Source organism: Myxine glutinosa, chromosome 3 (assembly GCF_964187855.1).
Source record: "Myxine glutinosa chromosome 3, kmMyxGlut1.1, whole genome shotgun sequence".
Classification (NCBI taxonomy): domain Eukaryota; kingdom Metazoa; phylum Chordata; class Myxini; order Myxiniformes; family Myxinidae; genus Myxine; species Myxine glutinosa.
This window is the reverse complement of record NC_136263.1, coordinates 118,246,549-118,270,340: the sequence shown is the minus strand read 5'-3', so window position 1 is coordinate 118,270,340 and position 23,792 is coordinate 118,246,549. Positions and strand designations below refer to the sequence as shown.

The window sequence follows — 23,792 nt, the reverse complement described above, 5'->3', positions numbered from 1 at the left end:
TATATATATATATATATGTATATGTATATATATATATATATATATATACTAGCTAAGGTACCCGGCTTCGCCCGGGTTGAATAAGAATACTACAAATATATGATGAAAAGAACATGTATATTTTAGAGCAATATCACAGTACATTTCCTACATGACGTTTTGTCAATTATCAATTTCTCAAAACCTCTTGGTGTACAACATTTCTGGTTTTCTTACTTGGTGCCAAGACATAAAGATTGCTTGGTTTTCCAACCCTCGAGCAGCCCACGTACAGCTGGCCATGGGAAGTACCCGGCATTGCCGGACGGGGGAAGGGAGGGGAGGGGGAAGGGGAGGGGGAGGGGAACGGGGGGGAGGGGAGGAGAGGGTGGGGAGGGGAGAAGAGGGGGAGAGGGGGGAGGAGAGGGGAGGGGGAGGAGGAGAGGGGAGGGGGAGGGGGAGGAGGAGAGGGGAGGGGGAGGGGAGGGGGAGGGTAGGGGGGAGCGGAGGGGGAGGGGGGAGGGGGAGAGGGGAGGGGGGAGGTGAGGGGGGAGGTGAGGGGGGAGGGGGAGGGGAGGGGGTGAGGGGAGGTGAGGGGGGAGGGAGGGGAGGGGATGAGGGGAGGTGAGGGGGAGGGGAGGGGGAGGGTAGGGGGGGAGCGGAGGGGGAGGGGGGAGGGGGGAGGGGGAGGTGAGGGGGGAGGTGAGGGGGAGGGGTGAGGGGAGGGGGAGTGGAGGGGGAGGGGGAGGGGAGGGGGAGTGGCGGAAGGGGAGGGGAGGGGAGCGAGGGGGGAGGGGATGGAGGGGGGAGGGGGAGGGGGAGGGGGAGGGGCAGGGGGGGAGGGGAGTGGGAGGGGTGAGGGGGAGGGGAGGAGGAGGGGGAGGGGAGGGGAAGGGGGAGGGCAGTGGGAGGGGGGAGGGCAGTGGGAGGGGGAGGGGGGGGTTTCACCCGGGTTGAATAAGAATAATACAAATATATGATGAAAAGAACATGTATATTTTAGAGCAATATCACAGTACATTTCCTACATGACGTTTTGTCAATTTTCAATTTCTCAAAACCTCTTGGTATACAACATTTCTGGTTTTCTTACTTGGTGCCAAGACATAAAGATTGCTTGGTTTTCCAACCCTCAAGCAGCCCACGTACAGCTGGCCATGGGAAGTACCCGGCATTGCCGGGCGGGGGAAGGGAGGGGAGGAGGAAGGGGAGGGGAGGGGAACGGGGGGGGAGGGGAGGAGAGGGTGGGGAGGGGAGAAGAGGGGGGGAGGGGAGAAGAGGAGGAGGGGGAGGAGGAGAGGAGGGAGGAGAGGAGGAGGGGAGGGGGGGAGGGGGTGAAGGGGAAGGGGGGGAGAAGGAGAGGGGGAGGGGAGAGGGGGAGGGGGGAGGGGGAGGGGGGGTGAGGGGAGGGGTGTGAGGGGGAGGGAGTGGGGGAGGGGGAGGGGGAGAGGGGGGAGGGGAGGGGGAGGGGAGTGGGAGGGGGGAGGGGAGGAAGAGGGGGGAGGGGGGGCTTCGCCCGGGTTGAATAAGAATAATACAAATATATGATGAAAAGAACATGTATATTTTAGAGCAATATCACAGTACATTTCCTACATGGCGTTTTGTCAATTTTCAATTTATCAAAACCTCTTGGTGTACAACATTTCTGGTTTTCTTATTGGTGCCAAGACATAAAGATTGCTTGGTTTTCCAACCCTTGAGCAGCCCACGTACAGCTGGCCATGGGAAGTACCCGGCATTGCCGGGCAGGGGAAGGGGGGGAGGAGGAAGGGGAGGGGGGAGGGGAACGGGGGGGAGGGGCGGGGAATGGGGGGGGTAGGGGAGGGGAACGGGGGGGGAGGGGAGGGGAACGGGGGGGGAGGGAGGGGAACAGGGGGGGAGGGGAGGAGAGGGTGGGGAGGGGAGAAGAGGGGGGGAGGAGGAGAGAAGAGGAGGGAGGGGGAGGAGGGAGGGGGAGGAGGGAGGGGGAGGAGGAGAGGGGAGGGGGGAGGGGAGGGGGAGGGGGAGGGGAGGGGAGAGGGGAGAACGGGGGGGGAGGGGAGGGGAACGGGGGGGAGGGGAGGGGAACGGGGGGGAGGGGAGGGGAATGGGGGGGGGAGGGGAGGGGAACAGGGGGGGAGGGGAGGAGAGGGTGGGGAGGGGAGAAGAGGGGGGGAGGGGGAGGAGGGAGGGGGAGGAGGAGAGGGGAGGGGGGGGAGGGGAGGGGGAGGGGGGGGAACGGCTAGCTTGGCAAGCGATAGCAGGATTTTTACTTTTATTTTTACCTCAATGGGGGCTATATATATAGTCCATGCTTGGAGCCTTCAAGTTCAACATAAAGTTTTTTTATGAAGAATAATGCAGATGTATAACAATCCACCAATGCAAGTTCAGAAATGAATGCAGATCCTTTACTTTGCGATACAAACGCAATTCCCGCCATTTCCACTCACGATCGAGGCCCTCCACAGTCGGCTTCTATCAGTTCGGCCGCGCCTCTTCTTCCTCCTACAAATTCGTCTCACTTCTTTCACTCAAAATGTACGAAATTCTGCCGCATGAAATTATGTAGAGGCCTCGTCGGGGGGATATAAGGTACATAAGGAAGGCGTTGTAACAGAAGAATCAAAATAAAAGTGGAAGAACATGAGGAAATGGGAAGCTATTCTGGACCCACAGCCAAACCCAACAAACCATTGCAATACACCCCGAACGTCTAGCGCCGCCACAAACCACCATGGAATTGCAGGTGGCGCGGTTTTTTTAAACCATTGATATTAAAATAAAACGTAGCCTATAACCACCAGGATTTTATGCTGATTCCGAATCTGTGTCTAAAACTTTTCTCCGATGTGTAGTTCTTGAGTTATAAGCGGACATCCAGACAGACACACACACACACACACACACACACACACACACACACACACACACACACACACACACACACACACACACACACACACACACACACACACACACACACACACACACACACACACACACACACACACCACACACCTCCTTTATTATATATATATATATAAATACACGTGTATATATATATATATATATATATATATATATATATATAGGTAGATTATTATCATTATTATTATTATTATTATTAATTTTTCATTCAATCTGTCGGTCTATTTCATGTAATTATTAATTTATTTTTTTTCACGAGTTTTTTTTTTTTCCCATATTTTATCAGTATTATTTAATTTTGTTTCATCTCAATGGAACCGACCTTATTTTGTTCTGCTTATTTTGGAATGAAAACAACATTTTACCTTTATATTTTTATCTTTCATTACCATCGAGATATCTTGTCAATTCAAACATTGTAAACAATGCCAAAAAACAAAGTGCATGTATTGCAAAATGGTCAACATTCAAAGTAAAGCATCAACTCACTTTAAGTACCACATTGGATCTGCATCACTCGTAATTTTTTCATTTGCTTTCATAATGTTCTTTATCTGTGAACCCAACAACACGATAAAATTACTTCTCTGAATGAGTTATTTACTTTAAAAAAGGTAACAACAAACTGTCACATACAAATGTACTCACCTCCACATTCACCAGGTAGTTGAAAGAATCTATATGTTGCTTTACGAGTCCTTTCACCTGTGAACAATTAATAAAAAAATGAATAAGATGAGAAACAAATGCTACAGGACGTTGATGGTGACTGTGAGGAAGACTGATGAACAATTTGTATCCCAGTAAGTCGGTAGAGATGAGAGTTGGTGGTAGAGTCAGAACCAGTATGCATTGCTCCAGGTGTGCATCAAGGTTATGAATCACCAGTCTTCTTGAACATACACGCACAGTCATTTGTGAAAGAATCATTGGAAGACATAGACAATGGAATAAACCTCGGAAGCAAGCTGATGAAGCCGGTCAAGTTTGAAGAAGGTCTGTCCATGACAGCAAAAGAGAATAAGGGATCTCAAAGGTTGGTTGAGCCTCTCAATAAAACCCTATAATAATATGGTAATGAGACCAAGCAAAGATGCAGGTAAAAGCTTGAAGATCAACATCAATGGACATCAACTGCAGCCAGTTGGAGTTTCAGGCCTTGGGTAGCTTTGTGACTGAGGATATTAAAGGTCAAATAAATAAGAATGAGACAGCCATTGCCAAATAAGCTTTTTATGCCTCCGTTGACAAAGTCGCTGAAAGCATTATGTTTTCAGGTAGTGTCTGTCTGTCTGTGTGTGTGTGTGTCTGTCCATCCGTCCGTCCGTCCGTCCGTCCATCATAGGTTTTCGTTACCGCATTAACTTGAGAACGGCTGAAGGGATCTTAGTTTAACCCGGTGCAGGTATGCATAATGAGGTGAAGATGAACCGATTTTATTTTGGGGTCACGGGATCATAGGCCAAAGGTGAGAGGTCATGTTAGGTGAAAATCCTGTTACCGCGATAACTTGTGAACCAGTGATGAGATTCTGTCCAAATTTGGTACACTTATGTAGATGTAGAATGATGTAAAGATGAACTGATTAGATTTTGGGGTCAAGAGGGCAAAAGTCAAAGTCTGTAATAGGTCTATAACTTGAGAACGGCTAAAGGGATCCAATTCAAACTTGGTACAGATATGTATAATGATGTAAAGATTAACTGATTAGACTTTGGGGTCCCTAGAACAAAGGTCAGAGGTCATATCAGGTGAAAATGTGGTAACTTGCATCTGTCCGCTTGTCTGTCCGTTTGTGAACAAGATATCTCAAAAAGTTGTGCACGGATTCGGACAAAATTTGGCAGAGAGGCAGCATGTGTGACAAGGACGAAATGATTAAATTTTGGTGAAGATCCGGATTCGCCTACTATAATTTTTTACGTGATTCTTCACCATTGAGTGATATGGCCAAAAACGATACATAGCAGGATATCTCAAAAAGTTATGGACGGATTTGGACGAAACTTGGTGGACCGGTTGGGTGTGTGAAAAGGACCAATCATTTTGATTTTGGTGACTATCTGAATATGGATTCGGCTACAACAATTATTTAATTTTTAAGTGATTCTTCACCATTGAGAGATCGGGTGAAAAGCGATATAGGATAAAACCTACAACATGATATTTGAAAAAGTTATGGACGAGTTATGAATAAACCTGGTGGATGAGTTGGTGTAGGTTACAAGTACAAGCTGATTAAATTTTGGTTCAGGTCCGAATCCAGATCCGGGCTATCAGTGGGATACAAAATGTAAACTGTTCACCAGGCGGAGGTATGCTCTCTACCGAGTGCCGTTCTAGTTTTGTATGCAGGCTGTAGCTGCTGGTTGCAACATTTTCTGGAAGTGCGGCTATGCTGCTGATGCAGTGCCCCGGTTATCAGTAATCCAGTACTCATTGTGCCGGGCTAGGAAGGATGGCAGGTTGAGTCAACCCACCTGGTGTTATTTCAACTGCGACAGGGCTCAAACTCAAGACCCTAAGATCTCAAGCCAGCCACCTTAACTGTTAAGCCAACACCAGGCTCGACTTGGAGCGTGGTGCCGTGTACAAGTCGGAGACATGGACCTTGAGAAAGGTGGATATCAAGAGACTCAAAGTTTTCAATATGTACTTGCATCTAAGGATGGTTTAATCACAAAAAGTAATAAATAAATCAAGTTGATGCAAAAGAGGAAGAGTTGGTGCTCGATTTAGAGAATTGGGAAGAAGAAAACCTAGGTTGTTCACATGTTGAGAGAAGATGAATTGCCGATTATGGTTGAATGAAGGTAAGAAAGAAAGAAACCAAAAGGAATACATAGAATGATGTTGCACAGTTGGATGAAAATTGGAGGATAAAAAATGTGAACATGCGAGTCAGTGTGAGAGAAGGGTGGCAACCAGGTAGAGGCAAACCATTAACCTGCCAAAGGAAGAGCACTTCAGGAGAAACATCAGAAAACGAGAGGTGAAGCAAAGTGTAAACAAGCGTTACGCTTAGGTCGCCCGTCGGTGAAGTGATGCGAGTTGACAAAGTGGAAGACGCAAGGCGGCCATCTTGGATTTTGACGTGGCGACCCAATTTTCAATAGCGTTGTCCCTTATGTGTAGATACACCCACACACCAGATTAGAAGTTAGTAGTTCGTTTATTTTTCAAGATATTTCGCTCACAAGGTTCAGACATATATATGGTGGCGGCCATCTTACATTTTGACATGGCGACCCAATTTTCAATAGCGTTCTTCCTTATGCCTAGATACACCCACACACCAGATTAGAAGTTGGTACTTCCCTTATTTTTCAAGATATTTCGCTCACAAGCTTCAGACATACATGGCGTCAGACATACATGGCGGCGGCCATCTTGGATTTTGACGTGGCGACCTAATTTTCAATAGGGTTCTTCCATATGCCGAGTTCAGTTGCACCCATACACCAAATTAGAATTCGGTCCTTCGCTTATGCACGCACGGACGGACTGAGGGGAAAACCATAGTCCACCTTTCGCTCCGCGGTGCGACGGGGGAAAACAAGTATGAAGTATTCATCTAATCAAATAAGGTATCGGCATGTTATTTTAACCATTAACTTTACGAAGGTATTAAGAGCCTGGCACGTACTCACCTGTAGAAACGCAGGTAGCAATTTCCATTTGTCCTGCCAGACACACACACACACACACACACACACACACACACACACACACACACACACACACACACACACACACACACACACACACACACACACACACACACACACACACACACAATCCTGAGTGCACCATACAAATCGGTTCGCCTCCAAATCTGATATCTCAAGTTATGTTTAAAACCTTACAAAAACCTCCACCTTAATCACCTGACCATCTCCCAAACTACCTGTATCGTGTTCACCGGGGCTGCAAGCTGCTCTGCAGTCAACTCGCTGAAGGTTTCAACAAAATAATCCATCGAGGAACGAGAGAACACAGAATAGCTCACGACCGATGGACCTCACGCTTTATCCTTGTTCACCATCTATCCCACTTCACTTGATTCTCAACACCGTTACCTCATGCGTTCAGCGGTGAACACCTCGGACTCGGAAGCTCGTTACATTAAACAACAACAACCCGCGATTCATAAACTTAATTCGGTTTTATTACTAACCAGTTTCGATTCTAAAGATATTAAGAAAATTAATTTCAATATTTAATATAAACACGAGGTCTTAAAAAATATATGGCATACTGGATTTAAAGCTCCAGTAAAAACCACCACTAACAATGCGGATGTATTATACACCGCCTACGAGTTTTATGCTTATAGACGACGAAATAGCCTCCGCTATTAAAGCAAAAATAGAATCATTCAATAAAGCACAACAATAGACTAAAGTTGCATTTTGTTAGTAAGGTGAAAAAACTAGGTTTTCCTGGTGCGTGCTGTAATGTTTCAAGCAAATAAACTTCAATAAACTTGGACACAGGAGGCCATTTGACCCATAATGATAATGCCTGTGCTTCATCCATACCCCATCAATTAAATCTACCAGTTAATTAATCGAATCCGATCGTTACCATTTACCCAAATTCACTGGGTTGGAAGGAATGGCGAGAACAGTGGGGGCAGGCCCAGGAACACCACTCAGGTGTGTAATTTATTTATAATTTAAGGATGAAGTGGGGATTGTAGTGTGGGCGTGAGGGATGACCAAACACCGACAGCATATACACTTTTTCACAGCATATACACACTATCACTGACGTCACAACAACTATCTCCATGGCGTTGGATCCCGCCCCCTTATATTTTGATCCCGCCCACTTAGCGTTAGGTCCCGCCTCCTAACAAAGCACTCAACCTTCCCTGCACTGTCTCCGCCCCCATCTGCCATCAGCACGGAGTCTCCGCCTCCATCGCCGCCCGTCAGAGCCACGTAGGCAGGCTGTACCAGTGTTATTACCGAAAGCTTCGCTCTCTGCGTTATGAAGGTGAGTCCACGTTGCTGTCGCCTCGTCCGACATTCCGTTTGAGGAACGTCCGGCCAGATTCGAGGGACTTGTTGACGCTTCGCTTCGCAGTTGCATGTTTGCGTCGCAAGGCCGCGGTTGGTGCCTGACCTCGCGGGCACAGCCGAGCAGACGTGAATTAGGATAGAGTGGAAGAGCGTTCTAGAAGCTCAAGAGTGATGGAGTAATCATTGCTTAGTGACAGATCTTTACCTGATTGTCACCAATGCAGGTGTGTCGGTGTATCTGTCATGTACATAACGGACATTGCCGAGCAGGCTCGACCTTTATGATCTCATAGCCTCCCTGCTCGGTCTAACGGGAACGAAGACGTTTCAATTGTCTGCCCATCGTTAGCTAACCACCTCGAGTTAACCCCATGTGTTATCCCTCCACGTTAATTCCACATTGATCTTGAATTGGCGCCAATAGGGGGGCTCGGGTACCCTTTGTGGGGTTTGTTTCTACAATTAGTGGCCCCAATTTTTAATGGTACCCCAGGGTTTATTCGACCCCAAGGAATACAAAAACCACTATTTCGGATTTTATTTTTTATTTTTCTTCCTGCATTCCCAATGCCCTCCATTTCCAAGCTGTGTCGATGTCCTCAAACTGGATTTAGCTGCATCTCGGAACCGGCGGGATCTTTCGGAATGACATTTTGTATCATTTATCAATGGGTATACAAAGTATGCGGAATTGACGTGGTTTATTGATGACCTAATTTCTGAGGTCGTGACCCAATTATCGACATTTTACCATTTTTCACCAAAACTCGACCAAGTTTGTCTGATTGGAATGAAATTGCCCTTCGGGATCGGAAAACGCTTTTTTCTTCGTAACATGAATAATTTTCCTCCGATTTTCATGGATGCCTTGTAGATGGAACATACTTTCTAAATTTACACTCTATCCCGAAATGTTGATGGTCAAGGTCATATGGCGGTCCAAAAAAAAATGTGCCCTCATTGGATCGTGGACCAAGGGTAAGTCGCGGGCGATCCCCAAAAGTAAGTTCGGGGAGGCCTATCGTTGGCGATCGCTTTGTGATCGCAGATATCTAGTTTTTTTTTTTTGTTTTCTACAGTGATTGAAGGTTCATGGAATTGCTTGGATAATGGATATGAATCGCATTCGGGACAAAAACATCTACTATTACTGTCCATACTCTTGCTGCATGAATTACAATTATATTATCTATATATATAAAACTGTGTGTGTGTGTGTGTGTGTGTGTGTGTGTGTGTGTGTGTGTGTGTGTGTGTGTGTGTGTGTAATGCTACCGATAGACTCCTAAACGGAGAGGCTCACGTACTTGATATTTGGCACAGACATGGCCGACCTAAAAAAAAAAAATTCATATTTTTTTACCATATTTTTACCTCAGCGCATTTCAGTGAGGAATATTATGCACGGAATCTGACCGGTGGCAGAGCAGCGTGCTGATTCGCTCAGAGCGATCACATGATGTTCCTTGCCGCCATTAACTCAGTTACGCATTCGCACGTATTTCAGAGCGAAAAGCGATTGCGTTTTTTCACATTTCAGCGAGGAACATTGCCATTCACACCACATAGGTTTTTTTTCCTTTCATCTTTAGATCCATATTTTTTTTCAGCGAGGAATATTATACACGGAATCTGAATCGGTGGCAGAGCAGCGCGCTGATTCGCTCATTCGCGCTCATTGATGACGATCACGATCACTTGATCAAGTGATGTTCCTTGCCGCCATAAACTCACAGCAAGTAGCATAGATTTTAGCATGATTAGCATTTAGCATGATTTAGCATAGATAGTAGCATGTTTCACATAGATTTTTTTTCAGCGAGGAATATTATACACGGATTCTGACCGGTGGCAGAGCAGCGCGCTGATTCGCTCAGAGCGATCACGTGATGTTCCATCCCTGCCGCCAGTTGGCTTCACTTTTCACAGAGTATGAACGTTCTATATATTTTCAATTCAGTGCGCCTGACTCGCTCACGTACTTGATTTGTGGCATAGACATGGCCATTGGGCCTTCACGGTGTAATTTGTGCGAGGCTTTTGTCCGAGTGAGCTTGAGTCGAGAGGGCGAATGTACGGGTTGGGAATGTACGGGTCTCCCTTCCCCCACCCGGCAACGCCGGTACTGGAGGGCGTCACAGGATCGGTGAGTCTCCAAAAGCCGCTTCGTTCTGTTGCGAAGATTCAGGACGATGTCGCGATTGTTGTGCTGCTCTCCGACCATGAGAACTGCAACGTCATTGTTGACTGGCCCTCCCCTTCCCTCCCCCTTCCCCCTCCCCCCTCGTCCTCCCCTCCCCCTCCCTTCCCCCTCCCCCTCCTCCTCCCCCTCCCCCTCACCCTCCCCCCTCCCCTCCTCCTCCTTCCCCTCTCCCCTCCTCCTCCTTCCCTCCCCACTCCCCTCCCCCTCCCCACTCCCCTCCCCCCCCTCCCCCTCCCCCCTTCCCCCTCCCCCTCCCCTCCCACCCCTCTCCTCTCCCATCCCTCCCCCTCCCCCCTCTCCTCCCCTCCCCCCCTCCCCCTCCCCCTCTTCTCCCTCACGTTTATACACGGAATGCCGGGTACTTCCCCCCCCCCTCTTCTCCCCTCCCCCCCTCTCCTCCCCTCTCCTCCCCTCGCCTCCCCTCCCCCCGTTCCCCTCCCCTCCTCTTCCCCCTCCCCTCCCCCGCCCGGCAATGCCGGGTACTTCTGCTAGTCTACTATATATGAGAGATGTCTGTCTGTGTGTCTGTCTGTCTGTGTCTCGCTATTTTTCTCAGAGATGGCTGAACGGATCTTCGTCAAACTTTCAGGGGTTCATCAGTGAGTGCCTGGGAGTGTTTTAGGCAACACAAAAAAAAACAAATAAAATTGAAAAAAAAAAGATGTTTTTTTTGGAGTAAAAAAAAATAAATCCTCGATAGTGCCGAAGCTTAAAATTAATGACAGTTATATACAAGTACACATTCGCATAAATAAATACAAAACGATCACCAGACATTTGAATACAAATAAAACAATTCCTGAAGCAGTCGAAGTTGGTGGCTAGGCTTCTTCTTCCTTCTGATCGGCATCAAACTTAACTCAGAAACGTGATGAACGCCACATTCACCCCATTCACCCACCAGCATATATATGAACCCCCTTCCTCTCTTGCCTCCCCCCTCCTCCCTTCCCATTCCCTTCCCCTCCTCCCTCCCTTTCCCCTCCCCTTCCCCCATCCTTCCCCCTACCTCCTCTCCCCCCTCCTCCCTTCCCCCCCTTTCTCCCCCTCCCTTCCCCCTCCCTCCCCTTCTCCTCCCCATTCCCCCCTCCCCTTCCCCCATCCCTCCCCCTACCTCCTCTCCCCCTCCACCCTCCCCCCTCCCCTCCCCTTCCCCCCTCCTTCCCCCTTCCCCCCTTGCTCCCCTTCCCCCTCTCCCCCTCCCCTGCCGTTCTCCCATCCCTCCCCCTACTCCCCCCTTCCCCCTCTCCCCCCTCCCTCCCCTTCCCCACTACCCCTCTCCCCACATCACCCCCTCCCCTTCCTTCCCCCCCCCCCCCCCCCGGCCCGGCTAGTAGTAGATAATGGATGAACACACATGCTATTTGGGGATTGGAAGCTGTTTTAACCAGTGATTCATATGCGAATATTAAGAGGCTGACTCTTGGCAAGCGCATCTTACCTGTGGAAGGGGGACATGAAGGTTGATCTGGTCGAGAAGAAGATTCCGTTAAGGGAATGGTGAGATATTACGTCGAGATTGGATGGACTCGAGTCATTTGATCCTTTCACATTTGGTATTCTGCAGTCATAATACGGCAGAAATCTCTCTCAGAGCACGTATATGTGGAATGGCGTGTTATTTGAGCAAGGGAGGTGGAACTGCAGCATGGGAGACTTAGAAATGTGGATGTGGCGGTGGACACCCATTGACAATGTGAGATGTCTTTTTAAGTATCGGGTTTATCTACTTGTGTACTCGTGTGATAAATGTACAACTACTCGGATCAAATGTCAGATTGGTTTTGCTCTGCATTTTAATAATCCTTCAAAAGCATATTGACACTGCCTGAAATCAACTTTATCCCATTTATTTTCCCCAAGCCTAACACTTCCATATTTTACAGCTTCATTTCTTGTATGAGATTTATTTGGGAGTCCTCTTTGTCGAGTTCATTTGAAAAAATGAAATAGCCCCCCCAAAAAATCGAATCGTCTTGACCTGAGATGACAAATGTCACATCTATCTATATACAGTACTTCTGTCTTCAAATGTTTCCCTTTATCTTCAATTTTCCATTCCAGTTGGTATCACTCAGTTATTCCAACCCTTGGGATTGACAGGATAGCCAAGAAATAAGTGCACTCACCTATTGAGCTGTCTAATCTGGGTTCGATTTCCCAGCCCAGCTACAAACTGTCATCCGGGTATTTCACATGCAGGGTGATGCTTCAATCCGTGTGCTGTTCGTCCGACGTGTGAAGCCTATGTGCTGTCGCCGGTAGGCCTTGAAGATACACGAGTGGCTTTCAAGAAGAGTAGGCGAGTTATCGCCTGCACCCTGAACATGTTACATCCTGCCACCTTCAATCAAGCCTCCGGTCTGGCCTGCCGGTTTGCGAAAGTCGGGCCAACAAAACGTTCCCTGGTTGATTCCACAAGACGTTGGGGATAATTGGCCCCACACAAAACAAAATCAAACTAGAACGACACTGTGGAGAGCATACTTCCGACAGACTGAACTTTTAAAAATCCCACTGATAGGCCGGATCGCCATCCTGACTTTAACCGAAATCGAATTAGCTTGTTCCTGTCACCTATCCAACTCGTCCACCAAGTTTTATCCGAAGCCGTCCGAAGCCGTCAATGTTTTGAAATATGCTTCACTGTATATCATTTTTGGTACCTATCTCTCAATTGTGAAGAATCGCTTCAAAATTCTAATATTCGCATCGGTATCCAAATCTTTACCAAAATCCAATCAATTAGTCCTCGTCGCACTCCCAATCTTCCACCGTTTTGTCGGAATCCGTCAAGTTTTAGAGATATCCTGCTCACTGACAGACAGACAGCGGTGAAAACATGACTTCCGTCTACCTTTCGTGCTCCTCAATCTAACGTTGCAAAGAAACACCCATTTCACTGAAGAATAAAAGCACAGGTAGATGATTTGGAGTCTGATGCAATAATGTGCATTGGTATTGATCAGCATTCAGATGATGCCAAGGTTTTATAATGTAATGCTGTTGCTACTCAATTCGAAGAAATCTATGCCCTTGTTTTGAGAATCGATGAAGAGCTCTCTTTGTGCTTATTGTGTAAGAAATGGGGGGGCCAAGGTTATATCTGTTTTTATCTGTTAGGATATATCTGTTTATATCTGTTTGGTGAGGTGGAGGTTATATCTGTTTTTGGTGACACTAACTCTCCGTTCTCGAGTGGAGTACCCAACTTTCCAGTGAAGACGAGGTGTCAAGTTATCTGGCTCAATTTTTCTCTTTTTTTTCTTTTTTACAGAATTTCGACCTCTTCACATAGTCGTTCACTTCATCGGCAAAGCAAGAAAAAAACTAGAACGGCACTCAGTACTGAGAGCATGCGTCCGCCTGGTTGGCAATATCACGCAATGGTGAAGAATCACTTAAAAAATTATCCGATCCGGATCCGGATCTGGATCTTCACCAAAATTGAATCGATTCTTCCTTGTCATACACACAATCTGTCCAACAAGTTTCGTCCAAATTAATCTATAACATTTTGAGATATCCCTGCTATGTGTCCTTTTTCGCTCAATCTCCCAATGGTGAAGAATCACATAGAAAATTAAATAATTCTCATATCTGAATCCATATTCATATCTTCACCAAAATCGAATCGTCCTTGTCAGACACCCAACCGGTCCACCAAGTTTCGTCCAAATCCGTCCACAACTTTTTGAGATATCCTGCTATGTATCCTTTTTGGCCCTATCTCACAATGGTGAAGAATCGCTTAAATAATTCTCGTAGCCAGATCCGAATCCAGATCTTCACCAAAATCGAATCATTTCTTCCTTGTCACATCCGCCACCTCTCTACCAAATTTCGGCCAAATCCATCCACAAATTTTTGAGATATTTTGTTCACAAACGGACAGGCATGGGTGAAACCATAACCTCCATCCACCATACGAAATGGTCGCTCAAGAAAGGCGATCACTCCGTACTTGGGGCCTCTAGGTGCTACAGTTCGGTCATAAAAGAAAAACGTACAAACAAACACAGAAACACTTGAATTTTTTTTATTTATCTAGCTTCCTGCTCTTGGCACTGCACTACTGTACTAGGTGCATTTACAACTACCTATTGACTACCTTTATTCTCTCGCGTACTGAACATCTTGACATTATGATTGAGCTAGATCTGGCAGGTTTGCCTTGAGTACACAGTCGATCTGGCACTACACCTCTGAGCCTGTGTTTAACTCTCGACCCTTGCGTTGTGTGAGTCAATGTCCCACTTGGAATCCATTTACCTTTCTGCAATGTACTCACCTGATCCACCAATCTCTAAATGTGTGGCCGTAGAAAAATAATATGGGATGTTCATTTGCAGGTCTAAGTGTCTATGCCGCAGCGTGAGGCCATATTAAAGTACATAAATGCAAAGGGCGTGTAGTGTGGATCATGACTGTAGGCTGCAAGTAACCTCAGTTATCACACAAATAAATCAGACATAACTAATAACTGGTGAATGATCAAGAAATTCAACAGTGTCGTCTAGTGATTCAATATGAGGCCTGAACCTTTGACCCTAGAATTTAAAGTCCATATTCTGTTTACCAGCTGAGCTTGTGTTTTGGTGTTTTCTCAAGCTCAAGCTTTTGTTTTCCAATCAAAGTGAAAACTTCTTTCCTCACAGGGCTGTCCTCGTTCTGTGAGTACTTCAACCAAGTCTACTGTAAACTCCAAGCGATAAATGAACACTGATAACGAACTTTTTGTCCTATTGGCTGTTTGCCGAGTCGATATTCTTATTACCCCGCATAGGTGGAGCGAAAACTGAGGTTAAGCAATTGGTTCACTTCTGTTTGTCTTTCTGTCTGTCCTTTCTACAAATGTCAATTTAGGATTGAGGTACAACTTGATTCCAATTGAATGTTATGCAGTATTCTGAACACAAATTGGAAAACCAACCTAGATTGTAGCAGTACTTTGGCTCTGAATTCTTCCCGATCGCACATGTGCAGCGAGAAGTGAGAGAATTGTTTTTATTTTGTCTGCCTACAGACAGACAAAGATCTGCAGACAGGTCTGGCAGTCAAGCAAAATTGGTGTATAAGACACTGTGTCAACAGTGGTAATCTTCTGGATTTGTTTGCCTCTGCCAACGAAGTCACCGGAGGCATTGTGTTTTCAGGTTGTCCGTCTGTCCGTCTGTGCATCGGTCTGTTGTAGGTTTTTGTTACCTCGATAACTTGAGAATGGCTGAAGGAATCTAAGTCAAACTTGGTGCAGCACAGGTACGTATAATGAGGTAAATATTGATTATTTAGATTTTGCGGTCACAAGGTCAAAGGTCATGTTAGATAATAATCGTGTCACCGCGATACCTGGTGAACCAGTGATGGGATTTTGACCAAAGTTGGTAGAAGTTTGTATAATGATGAAAAAAAAAAAACACCTTTAGAAGCCATTTTTCCCCGCAAGCGGGGGTTGGCCTTTTTCGGGGACCGTGGTTGTTGTTGTTTTTTGGGTCCCCTTTTTGAAGCAATGTTTTACGGCCGGATGCCCTTCCTGCCGCAAACCCTTTTTGTCGCCTTTTTACGACAAACAGGGAATTACCAGTGAAATGGTACTCAATTTGCCGACCTCGGAAGGATGACAGGCTGAGTCAACCGCCCTGGCCCCAGGATCCTAGGATCCTAAGCTGGCACCCTAGCCGCTAGCCCAACACCAGGCTATGTATAATGATGCAAAGATGAACTGATTTCATTTTGGGGTCAAGAGGTCAAAGGTCACAGTCTGTAATAGGTTTATAACTTGAGAACTGCTGAAGGGATCCAAGTCAAACTTGGTACAGGTGTGTATCATGATGTGAATATCAACTAATTATATGGTGGGGTCAAGAGGTCAAATGTCAGACTGTTACATTCGGTAAACATTCTGTTACTGAGCTAACTTGTGAACTATTCATGGGATTTTGACCAAATGTGGTATAATTATATACTATGATGCAAAAATCATCTGATTAGATTTTGGGGTCAAGAGGTGAAAGGTCAGAGTTTATGTGAAGTTACAATTTTTTTTTTTTTTTTTTTGTATACAAGATCGAGGCTCGTGAAAGAGCGAAAATTAATCACACAGAAAGACAAACAGACACATAAAACAAATAACATCGGGAGCGGTAGACAAGATGGGGAGAGAGGGGGAAGGACACAAACACAACATTTGAGAGCAGGGACCGAGAGACATGGAGACATCGAGAGATCTGTGGGAGGGAGAGGGCTTTGGGGGGGAGGCATGTGAAGGGGGGAGGCATGTGAAGGGGGGGAGGCATGTGAAGGGGGGAGGGGGGTGGGAGAGGTATAAACATATGGACACTGCCAGGATTTCCAGGAAATAAGTTGGAATTTCAAATAAGGTGGATCTGGGGTGAATTAGTGGGGGTAGAAAAGATCAAGGTTATGGATGGGGGAAGATAAGAGATGGTGGTGAACAGCTGTTTTAAAGACCTGGAGGGAGGAGAGGGATTGAAGGGAGTGTGGGAGTTTGTTCCACAGGCGGGAGAAAAGAGGAATGAAAGAGTGAAGGTGAGCAGAGAGCCGAGATTTCGGCAGTTTAACCATCAGAGGGTTGCTGGCAGATCTTGTGCGACCTGTAGGAATATTTGTTGGGGGACAGAGCACGGAGAGAGCTGGGGGAGCAAGGCCGGAGAGGAGTCGGTAGAAGACAGAAAGACCACCTACCTGCCTGCGGTGAGTGAGTGAAAGGCCCTCAGAGATAGCTTCATCGCGGGAGATTCCAATGATTTTGAAAGCTTTGGATTCAACAGCGTGAAGCCGAGCCAGGTGTGAGGCAGGAGCACCAGCCCATAGGGGAGAACAGTATTCCATTGAGCTGCGGATGAAAGCCTTGTATGTGGTGAGGAGCTCAGGTGTGCCGAGGAAGGACTTCGCACGACGGAGGATGCCCAGTCGGCGACTGGCTTTGGAGGCCAGCTTGGAAATGTGGTTTTCCCAAGAAAGATCATGGCAGATAGTGAGACCCAAAAGCTTGAGCGACAGAACTTCTTGGAGAGGATTGTTGAGAAAGTAGATGGGAGGGTTGTCCAGTCGATCTTTTCGGAGAGACATAGTAAGAGAGTGAGATTTGGCAGGATTGAAAGACATGTTCCACTTGTTTGACCAGTCTGTGATTTTGTCCAGGTCTTCAGAGAGTGAGGAGGCTGCAGACTGCCTATCTGAGGGAAGAGGAATGGAGCGGCAGAGAGTGGAGTCATCAGCAAAGAGATAGAGAGGATTTTCCAGAGAGTCAGAGAGATCATTGATAAAGACCAGAAAAAGCACAGGGCCCAGCACACTTCCTTGGGGAACTCCAGCCTGAACAGGAAGGGGAGATGAGAGAAATCCATTCAGGGCCACACGTTGACTACGACCAGAGAGGAAGTCCGCAAGCCATGCATGGAGATTTCCATGGATACCATAGGAGGAGAGTTTGGTGAGCAGAGCTGGGTGCCAGACCGTATCAAAGGCCCTTGATATGTCAAGGGAGACAGCTCTGATTTCCTGTTTGGCATTCAGGACCTCCATCCATTGTTGAGACAGCAGAAGCAGCATGTCCAGAGTAGAGTGACCTGGTCTGAAACCAAATTGATGATCAGAGATCAAGCCATTGGAGAAGAGGAAAGATTTCATATCCGAAGCAATGATGGATTCCATGACTTTGCTGATAATTGGGAGCAGGCTGATTGTTACTGCAATAACTTAAGAACGGCTGAAGGGATCTAAGTCAAACTTGGTACTGGTATGTATAATGATGTAAAGATGAACTGATTAGATTTTGGGGGTCAAGAGGTCAGGGTCTGTAATAGGTTTTCATAACCGTGATAACTTAAGAATGCCTGAAGGGATCTAAATTAAACTTGGTGCAGGTATGTGTAATGACACAAAGATTGACTGATTAGATTATGAGGTCAGAGGTCCTGTTGGATGAAAATTGTGTTAACGAGCTAACTTGTGAACCATTGATAGGATTTTGACAAAAGTTGGTACAAGTATATTGTTACGGATACGGGGGACGGCTCTCCCGTTAGCAAGGGGGGATTAGCCCCTTGTCCTGTTAAGCTGGCCGTCTCCCCGGTCCTGGTACTTGTAACGCTATCCCGCGGGATGGAACGGATCAGGGTTATGGGCCCAGGGTCTATCCCGAATACCTTTATCCGTCCCTCCGCAGACTAGGGAGACAAGTACCGCTCGAACCCCGGTTTGGATGGTCTAGTTAGTTGCCGAGCGGTTTTTAGCAACCCGACGTTCGAGCCATTACCAATCACTAACCCGATCCTGAACGTTGGCCGAATCGTGCCACGTACACTCAATATTGAAACCACTAAAGCGACCGAACGAGAATGAAGGAATAACAGGATTTATTAATTATTTACACAAGCCAAAGCAAAGAGAGCAGTCAAGGTTATATACAGAAAATGGAAGGAGCAGGAAACAGAGTGAAATCATTAGCTTACCTATACAAGCTTAATTAATAAACCCCAGGACAACGTTAAAGACAGACGGATGATCACACTTACACGGGGAAATGCAGGCAGGAATGAATGGCTTGAAGATGGGTGGCTTTGAGAGGCAAGGAAGGTTCAGTGGGTACTGGGCACGGTCGGGCCAGAAGGCACCGCCGTCAAGAAGCCGAGCCGCGGTCGTTGGTCCCAAACTGCGCGGGTGAAGTTCCTTTCTCCGTACTGCTGCCTCGCGCGCTCCTTGCGTTGCCTCGGTCCGTTTTTCCTGCAGCGCGGCACGTCTCACGGCGGCTTGGTCACACCTGCTCATCTCCTGGACTCAGAACTCATCTCTTCTCTCAGCTCATCTCCGTGGGGAGCGTCCTGCGGCGAGTTATATAGGCCCCGCCCTTCACCCTTTGCGAACCTCCCCCAAGCGTTCTCTCTCCGCCCTCTCAAGCCAAACCCCTCGTTCTGGGTTGGATGAGCGGGGCCGACTTACTCCTCCCCTCTATGACGAGGTGGAGACCCGCCTTTCTTCTTCGTCGTTACCTCGTGCGTAATGTAGTCAAATGCAGCAAAGTGGACAGCAGATGAAAATGCAGCAAAGTGCCTAAAGAGTCAATTGCAGCAAACCTGGCAAACCTGGCACTTGGAAGCTGCCATGGGGCATCGGAGGGGCCTACTCTTATTTAATTCGGTGCAATGAAGTCAACTATTGGGAAACACATCCTTAGCCTACATAGAATAAGGGACTAACTATTTAAAAGGATATATGGTGTCCTGTGTGTAGGTTTATGGAATTAACTAAGAGGACTAGCTTCGACCTTTCTTTACACTACGAGGGTCAGTTACACACAACAAAACCATAATTCTCACATTCGTTACACTTACTCAAATTCGTTACACTTCTCAAATTCGTTACACTGCACCCTCCTTCCTTCAGGCCCGTCCTCGGGCCTATAAAACTTTAACTTAGTGTGACACGTAGGTGTAATTCCCTCTACAATTAACCTGACCCTGAGTGTGACAATTTTTAAAACACAAATAAATATGTCCCCCTGCTGCATTGCACCCTGCCTAACAGATTTGCGCCCACAGGATAACCGCATTGCGGAATTGTTTTCAAGCTATACATTTACGGTGGGGAGCATTATTTACAGTGACGTTATTTCTTATTTACAACGCAACCCAGGACCTGTTTTTTTTTTCTTTTTTAGGGAAACAAAGAGAAGGAAATTCCTGTTGGGAGGGAGGAGACAGCACGCATTGCATCGATGCACCAGTACCAATAACACCAAAGCACCCAAAGCACCCAAAAGCACCAACCAGTGCACAGTCATTACTGCTTGTAATAAACACAAAAAAAAAAACAACTGGTGGTGGTCTTCTCCTTCTCTGCTGGGCCGATGTTCTTCCCGATGTCTTCTTGCTTCATGCGGCCTACTTGGACATATAAAGAGCACAAACCGTGTCCATTTTTATTTAGGGCCACAGGGGCCAACTAAGGGTGGTCCACCTGTTTGGCATAGGTGCCACCTTACCGAGGTCCGCAAGCAAGATTCCCTGGCCACTATGGCCGGTCTCCAACAGAGGTGCCCTGCCCCAGAACCTGGGGTCCATCAAGTGGTACTTGGCCGCAGAACAGCGGTCCATAAAGTGGTACATCAATGCAATGCATGCTGGTTGCGAGGGTCCTGGCACACAAGACGACCTCCGCACGCTCCCCTCAACGCCCAGTGGCGCACAGTCCTCGGGTGGGAGACAAAGGGGGGAAAAGACAGGTGAGTGAGGGGTAAGGTCACAAGGGTACACATCAAACAAGGCAATGCAAGGCGAAGTGCGTACGGAGAGCGAAGTGAGAAAAGCTCGTCCCTACCGTACGTCACCCCCCTGTCACCTACTCTACCCTTGCCCTTTCCCCATATTTACAACAACCTACACCTTTACAAATTCGTCACTACTGTCACGTCTTCCCCATATTTCCCCTATACCAAATTCGTCACCACAATCCCTCTAACCAAAATTTGCCATCATCCAATTCATCATCAATCCTCATAAGGAGGAAGATATGGAACACAAAGCACAATGTCACACCCACGTCATGATGCGTCTCACAAATCCAAAAGATTTGCACAACAAAAATAATAAAACAACCTGGCATGGTGTGGAGGTACGTCATCCCAGGTGAGTAGATGTAGATGGTGCGAGGAGATTCTTAATCCTAACTATCCTCTAAATGACATTAACACACTTTTACACTACCCGGGGTCTTTCCCTGCCAAACCATTGGCCATCTTACTCTATGTGGTTTTAAGAACCAAATTCCCATTGACCAAACTGTGGTGCTTCCTCAATTTTGGGGTCTCACTCCCCCGATTCATCTCCCGGTGCCCTTGCACAATTTCTGGGCTGAGACGTGTAGCTCTCCCAGCAGGTCTACCCACCTGCACACCTCCACCACTGTAGTTGCCACCCGAGCTTACCTAGCTCCTCACCCTAACCTATCTAACTGGGGAAGGCCCCTCCTGGCTCTGTCACCCCTCGGTGCCCTCTGGCACTGGGCTACCCGGGTCCGTCCTCCGGATCCTCGGGCCCCATCCACAACAACTCTACCGGCTCCCAGAGCCCACCTGCGGCCTCACCTGGCCGACATCCTAACAGTGGCGGAGTGTCAACCAACTACACACACTAACAGGCTACACGCCCAGCCATTTCCACAACACTAATGCACCCATCACTACACTCCTGTGCAACTACCCGCACAACAGATGCCAATATCCAACCACAATTTACCTGTACCCTCTACCTAACTCTTACACTACCCTCCCCGGGTATTCGTGATGGGGTCCATCCTCCTTTCCCCCATCCACACCTTCGCACCATCCACTCCACTCCACAGTTTCCACCATACTCACTCCACGACCATCCATTCCAATACTCCATATACTCCAGACCATTTATTCCATACACCTGTTCTCCATTCACCTGTTCAGTTGCACACCTGTGCAATCACCTGGTGCCACCTGCACCCTCCTTCTTTCCTGGACCATTTGGTCAGCACAACTCACATCACTATCACTCACTCAAACACTGCTACATACACCTGTGCAATCACACCTTTTAACCATACACACGGCATCATCTGAACTACCTGTTGCCCTGCTAACTTAGTGCTCCCCGGCTTCCCTTTAAACTAAGCACATACCACGTCATTATCATCCAAACTAAACTACCTGCGTCCCCACTACAGGTATCATTGTCACTACCTAACCTGAACGTTACCTAAGGTCATCTTCTCTAGATCCCTATCATTATCCTAACCCTCCCGGGCTAGTTTTCACTGCCATAAACCCCATGAAACTAGTGCTCCTTTGCCCCCCCCCACCCCCCCCCCCATCTGTGAGGGATGGCAGAGTTGCCATCCCACCACATCGGGTATCTCACACTACCAATTTTGCACACCAAATTCCAGCTTGTTAAAAATTTGCCCATCACTCTGCCAATCCTTTGCCAATCATCAAATTTTGCTTTTCAATTTCGGGTCCAAAACACTATCCTCATCATCACAGTCCGCTTATCTGAGCCTCGGTGCGTCGTCACATCATTAAAACTCGGCTTCTCAAAGCCGAGGAATGAGTGCGGGTGGTTTGGTCGCCTGCAGTGGGATCCGTCCGGCATTCACGACTCTGGGGAGGAGGCATGTTCGGGCCAAGGTTCCACGCATCATCGCGGCTCGGTACCTTGCGGTCCCGGGCCCAATGACCGAGGCTCGCCCGGTCGGAACCCCGTCCCCGCGAGGGGGCACCGTCCGCTTCCTCCCACTCGCCCTTGAACCGGACCGGTCGACTCGCCCGACAAGGCCCGGACTCGACCGTGCGGGGCGGGGCCAAGCCCGAATCGGCAACGACGCTTCGAAGAGAAGCGGCGCAGCATCGATCCGCGCCGGGCCTGGCATCCAACAAAGCGCACCGCGCCCCGAGTGCTCGCATCGGCTATCCGTCACCCTAAACGCTAACCCGTTCAATCTCGATGCTTCACTTGCACACGCGACCCGTTTTACACTCACAAAACCTGGCGTTCCAACGCCTCCAGTGCATCCCACACACTCCGTCCATTCCACCACCGCACTCCCTGTTACACACCACACCTCTCGCGCACACTTGCCGTTCGCACACTCGCTTAACACACCTCGCCTCCATCTTGCGCACTCTCCCTCGGTACGTACTCCGTACCACTCCCCATGGGCGTGCACTCTTGCATCCACCCACTAACGCGCTCAGATGCGCTCTCCCACACCCGCGCCATGACCAACTCAGGTGTGCTTCCTCGCACACGTTCCACCACCACCTTACTCTCTGTGTCACACTCACCCTCGCACGTACACTCCGTATCGCTTTCACTCCTTGTGTCACACTCCGTACACCCCGACGTGCATTCTCGCTCGCACTCGGTTTCACACTCGCGCTTCGTAACACGCTCACCCCTTGACGCACACTTTTTTTTCACACGCGTGCTATTTCCACTCACACCGGACCCTTCACCAACGCCCGGGTGCCATATTGACCCCAATCGCGCGACAATTCTTTTGTCGCTAAACATCCTTCTACAAAATCTCCCCGCACAATACACAGCACGACTCACCTGGGGGATCCTTTTCTCCACGCGCACCTGCAAACTTCCATTTGGGTTAAGCACAGCATCGTGATGTGAGCACGGACTTTGTACAGTTTCCATTTCTCCCTTCAATTCCTGGGTTACCTCCGTCGTCTCTTCAATTTTCACTATACCCGCTACTTTTGCTTTTTCGACCACTGGCTTTATTAAAATTCCCTCTACTTCAGCGGTCGCCGGCTGCCCCATACCCCGGGTCGCGATTTCTACCTCCGTCATTTTACCCGCGCTTTTCTCCACTTCGCCCAACCAGCGCTTCTCGCCCCGCTTTACCTCGTCGTGCACCCCTGGGACCCTTTTGCCCAACCTGCGGTCTCTGTCCCTCTCCGCTTCCCTTACCTCATATACGACTCTGTCCCTCGCCATTTCCTCAGTTATTTCTTTCATTTGGTTTCCCCAGTCATTTTTGAATTGCTCCTTCATCTCAGCCATAAGGGCCTCCATTCCAGCCATAAATGATTGCATGACTTCAACCGTTGGTACAGAGGGCGCGGCTCTCGCCGCCATGTGCGAGGCGCCATTTTGTGCCTCTTC

The 23,792-nt window shown here is 48.0% G+C and overlaps 2 protein-coding genes across 4 annotated transcripts in view; one reads left to right on the top strand and one right to left on the bottom strand.

Annotated features, from left to right (window-relative positions):
* Window positions 1-3,381: 3,381 nt before the first annotated feature.
* On the bottom strand, window positions 3,382-7,006 carry LOC144891350 (DNA-directed RNA polymerase III subunit RPC2-like; the record flags this gene model as incomplete). The annotated part of the gene is given in 4 exon segments (XM_078774492.1): window positions 3,382-3,446; window positions 3,541-3,597; window positions 6,543-6,575; window positions 6,800-7,006. Coding segments are annotated over 4 exon segments (227 nt in total), but the record flags the coding sequence as incomplete, so codon positions are not given.
* A 785-nt stretch (window positions 7,007-7,791) lies between these two features.
* LOC137423251 (transmembrane protein 263) overlaps window positions 7,792-23,792 on the top strand; it is a 30,157-nt gene continuing 14,156 nt past the window's right edge. The window contains exons 1-2 of one of the 3 annotated variants that reach the window (XM_078774493.1): window positions 7,836-7,893; window positions 19,805-20,368. In XM_078774493.1, coding sequence (XP_078630619.1) covers window positions 20,255-20,368 — 114 coding nt within the window. In that variant the 5' untranslated portion in view covers window positions 7,836-7,893; window positions 19,805-20,254. Of the gene's footprint in view, window positions 7,894-7,933; window positions 8,144-19,804; window positions 20,369-23,792 lie in introns of those variants that run through there. The other 2 variants (XM_078774494.1, XM_078774495.1) reach the window with 2 other exon arrangements.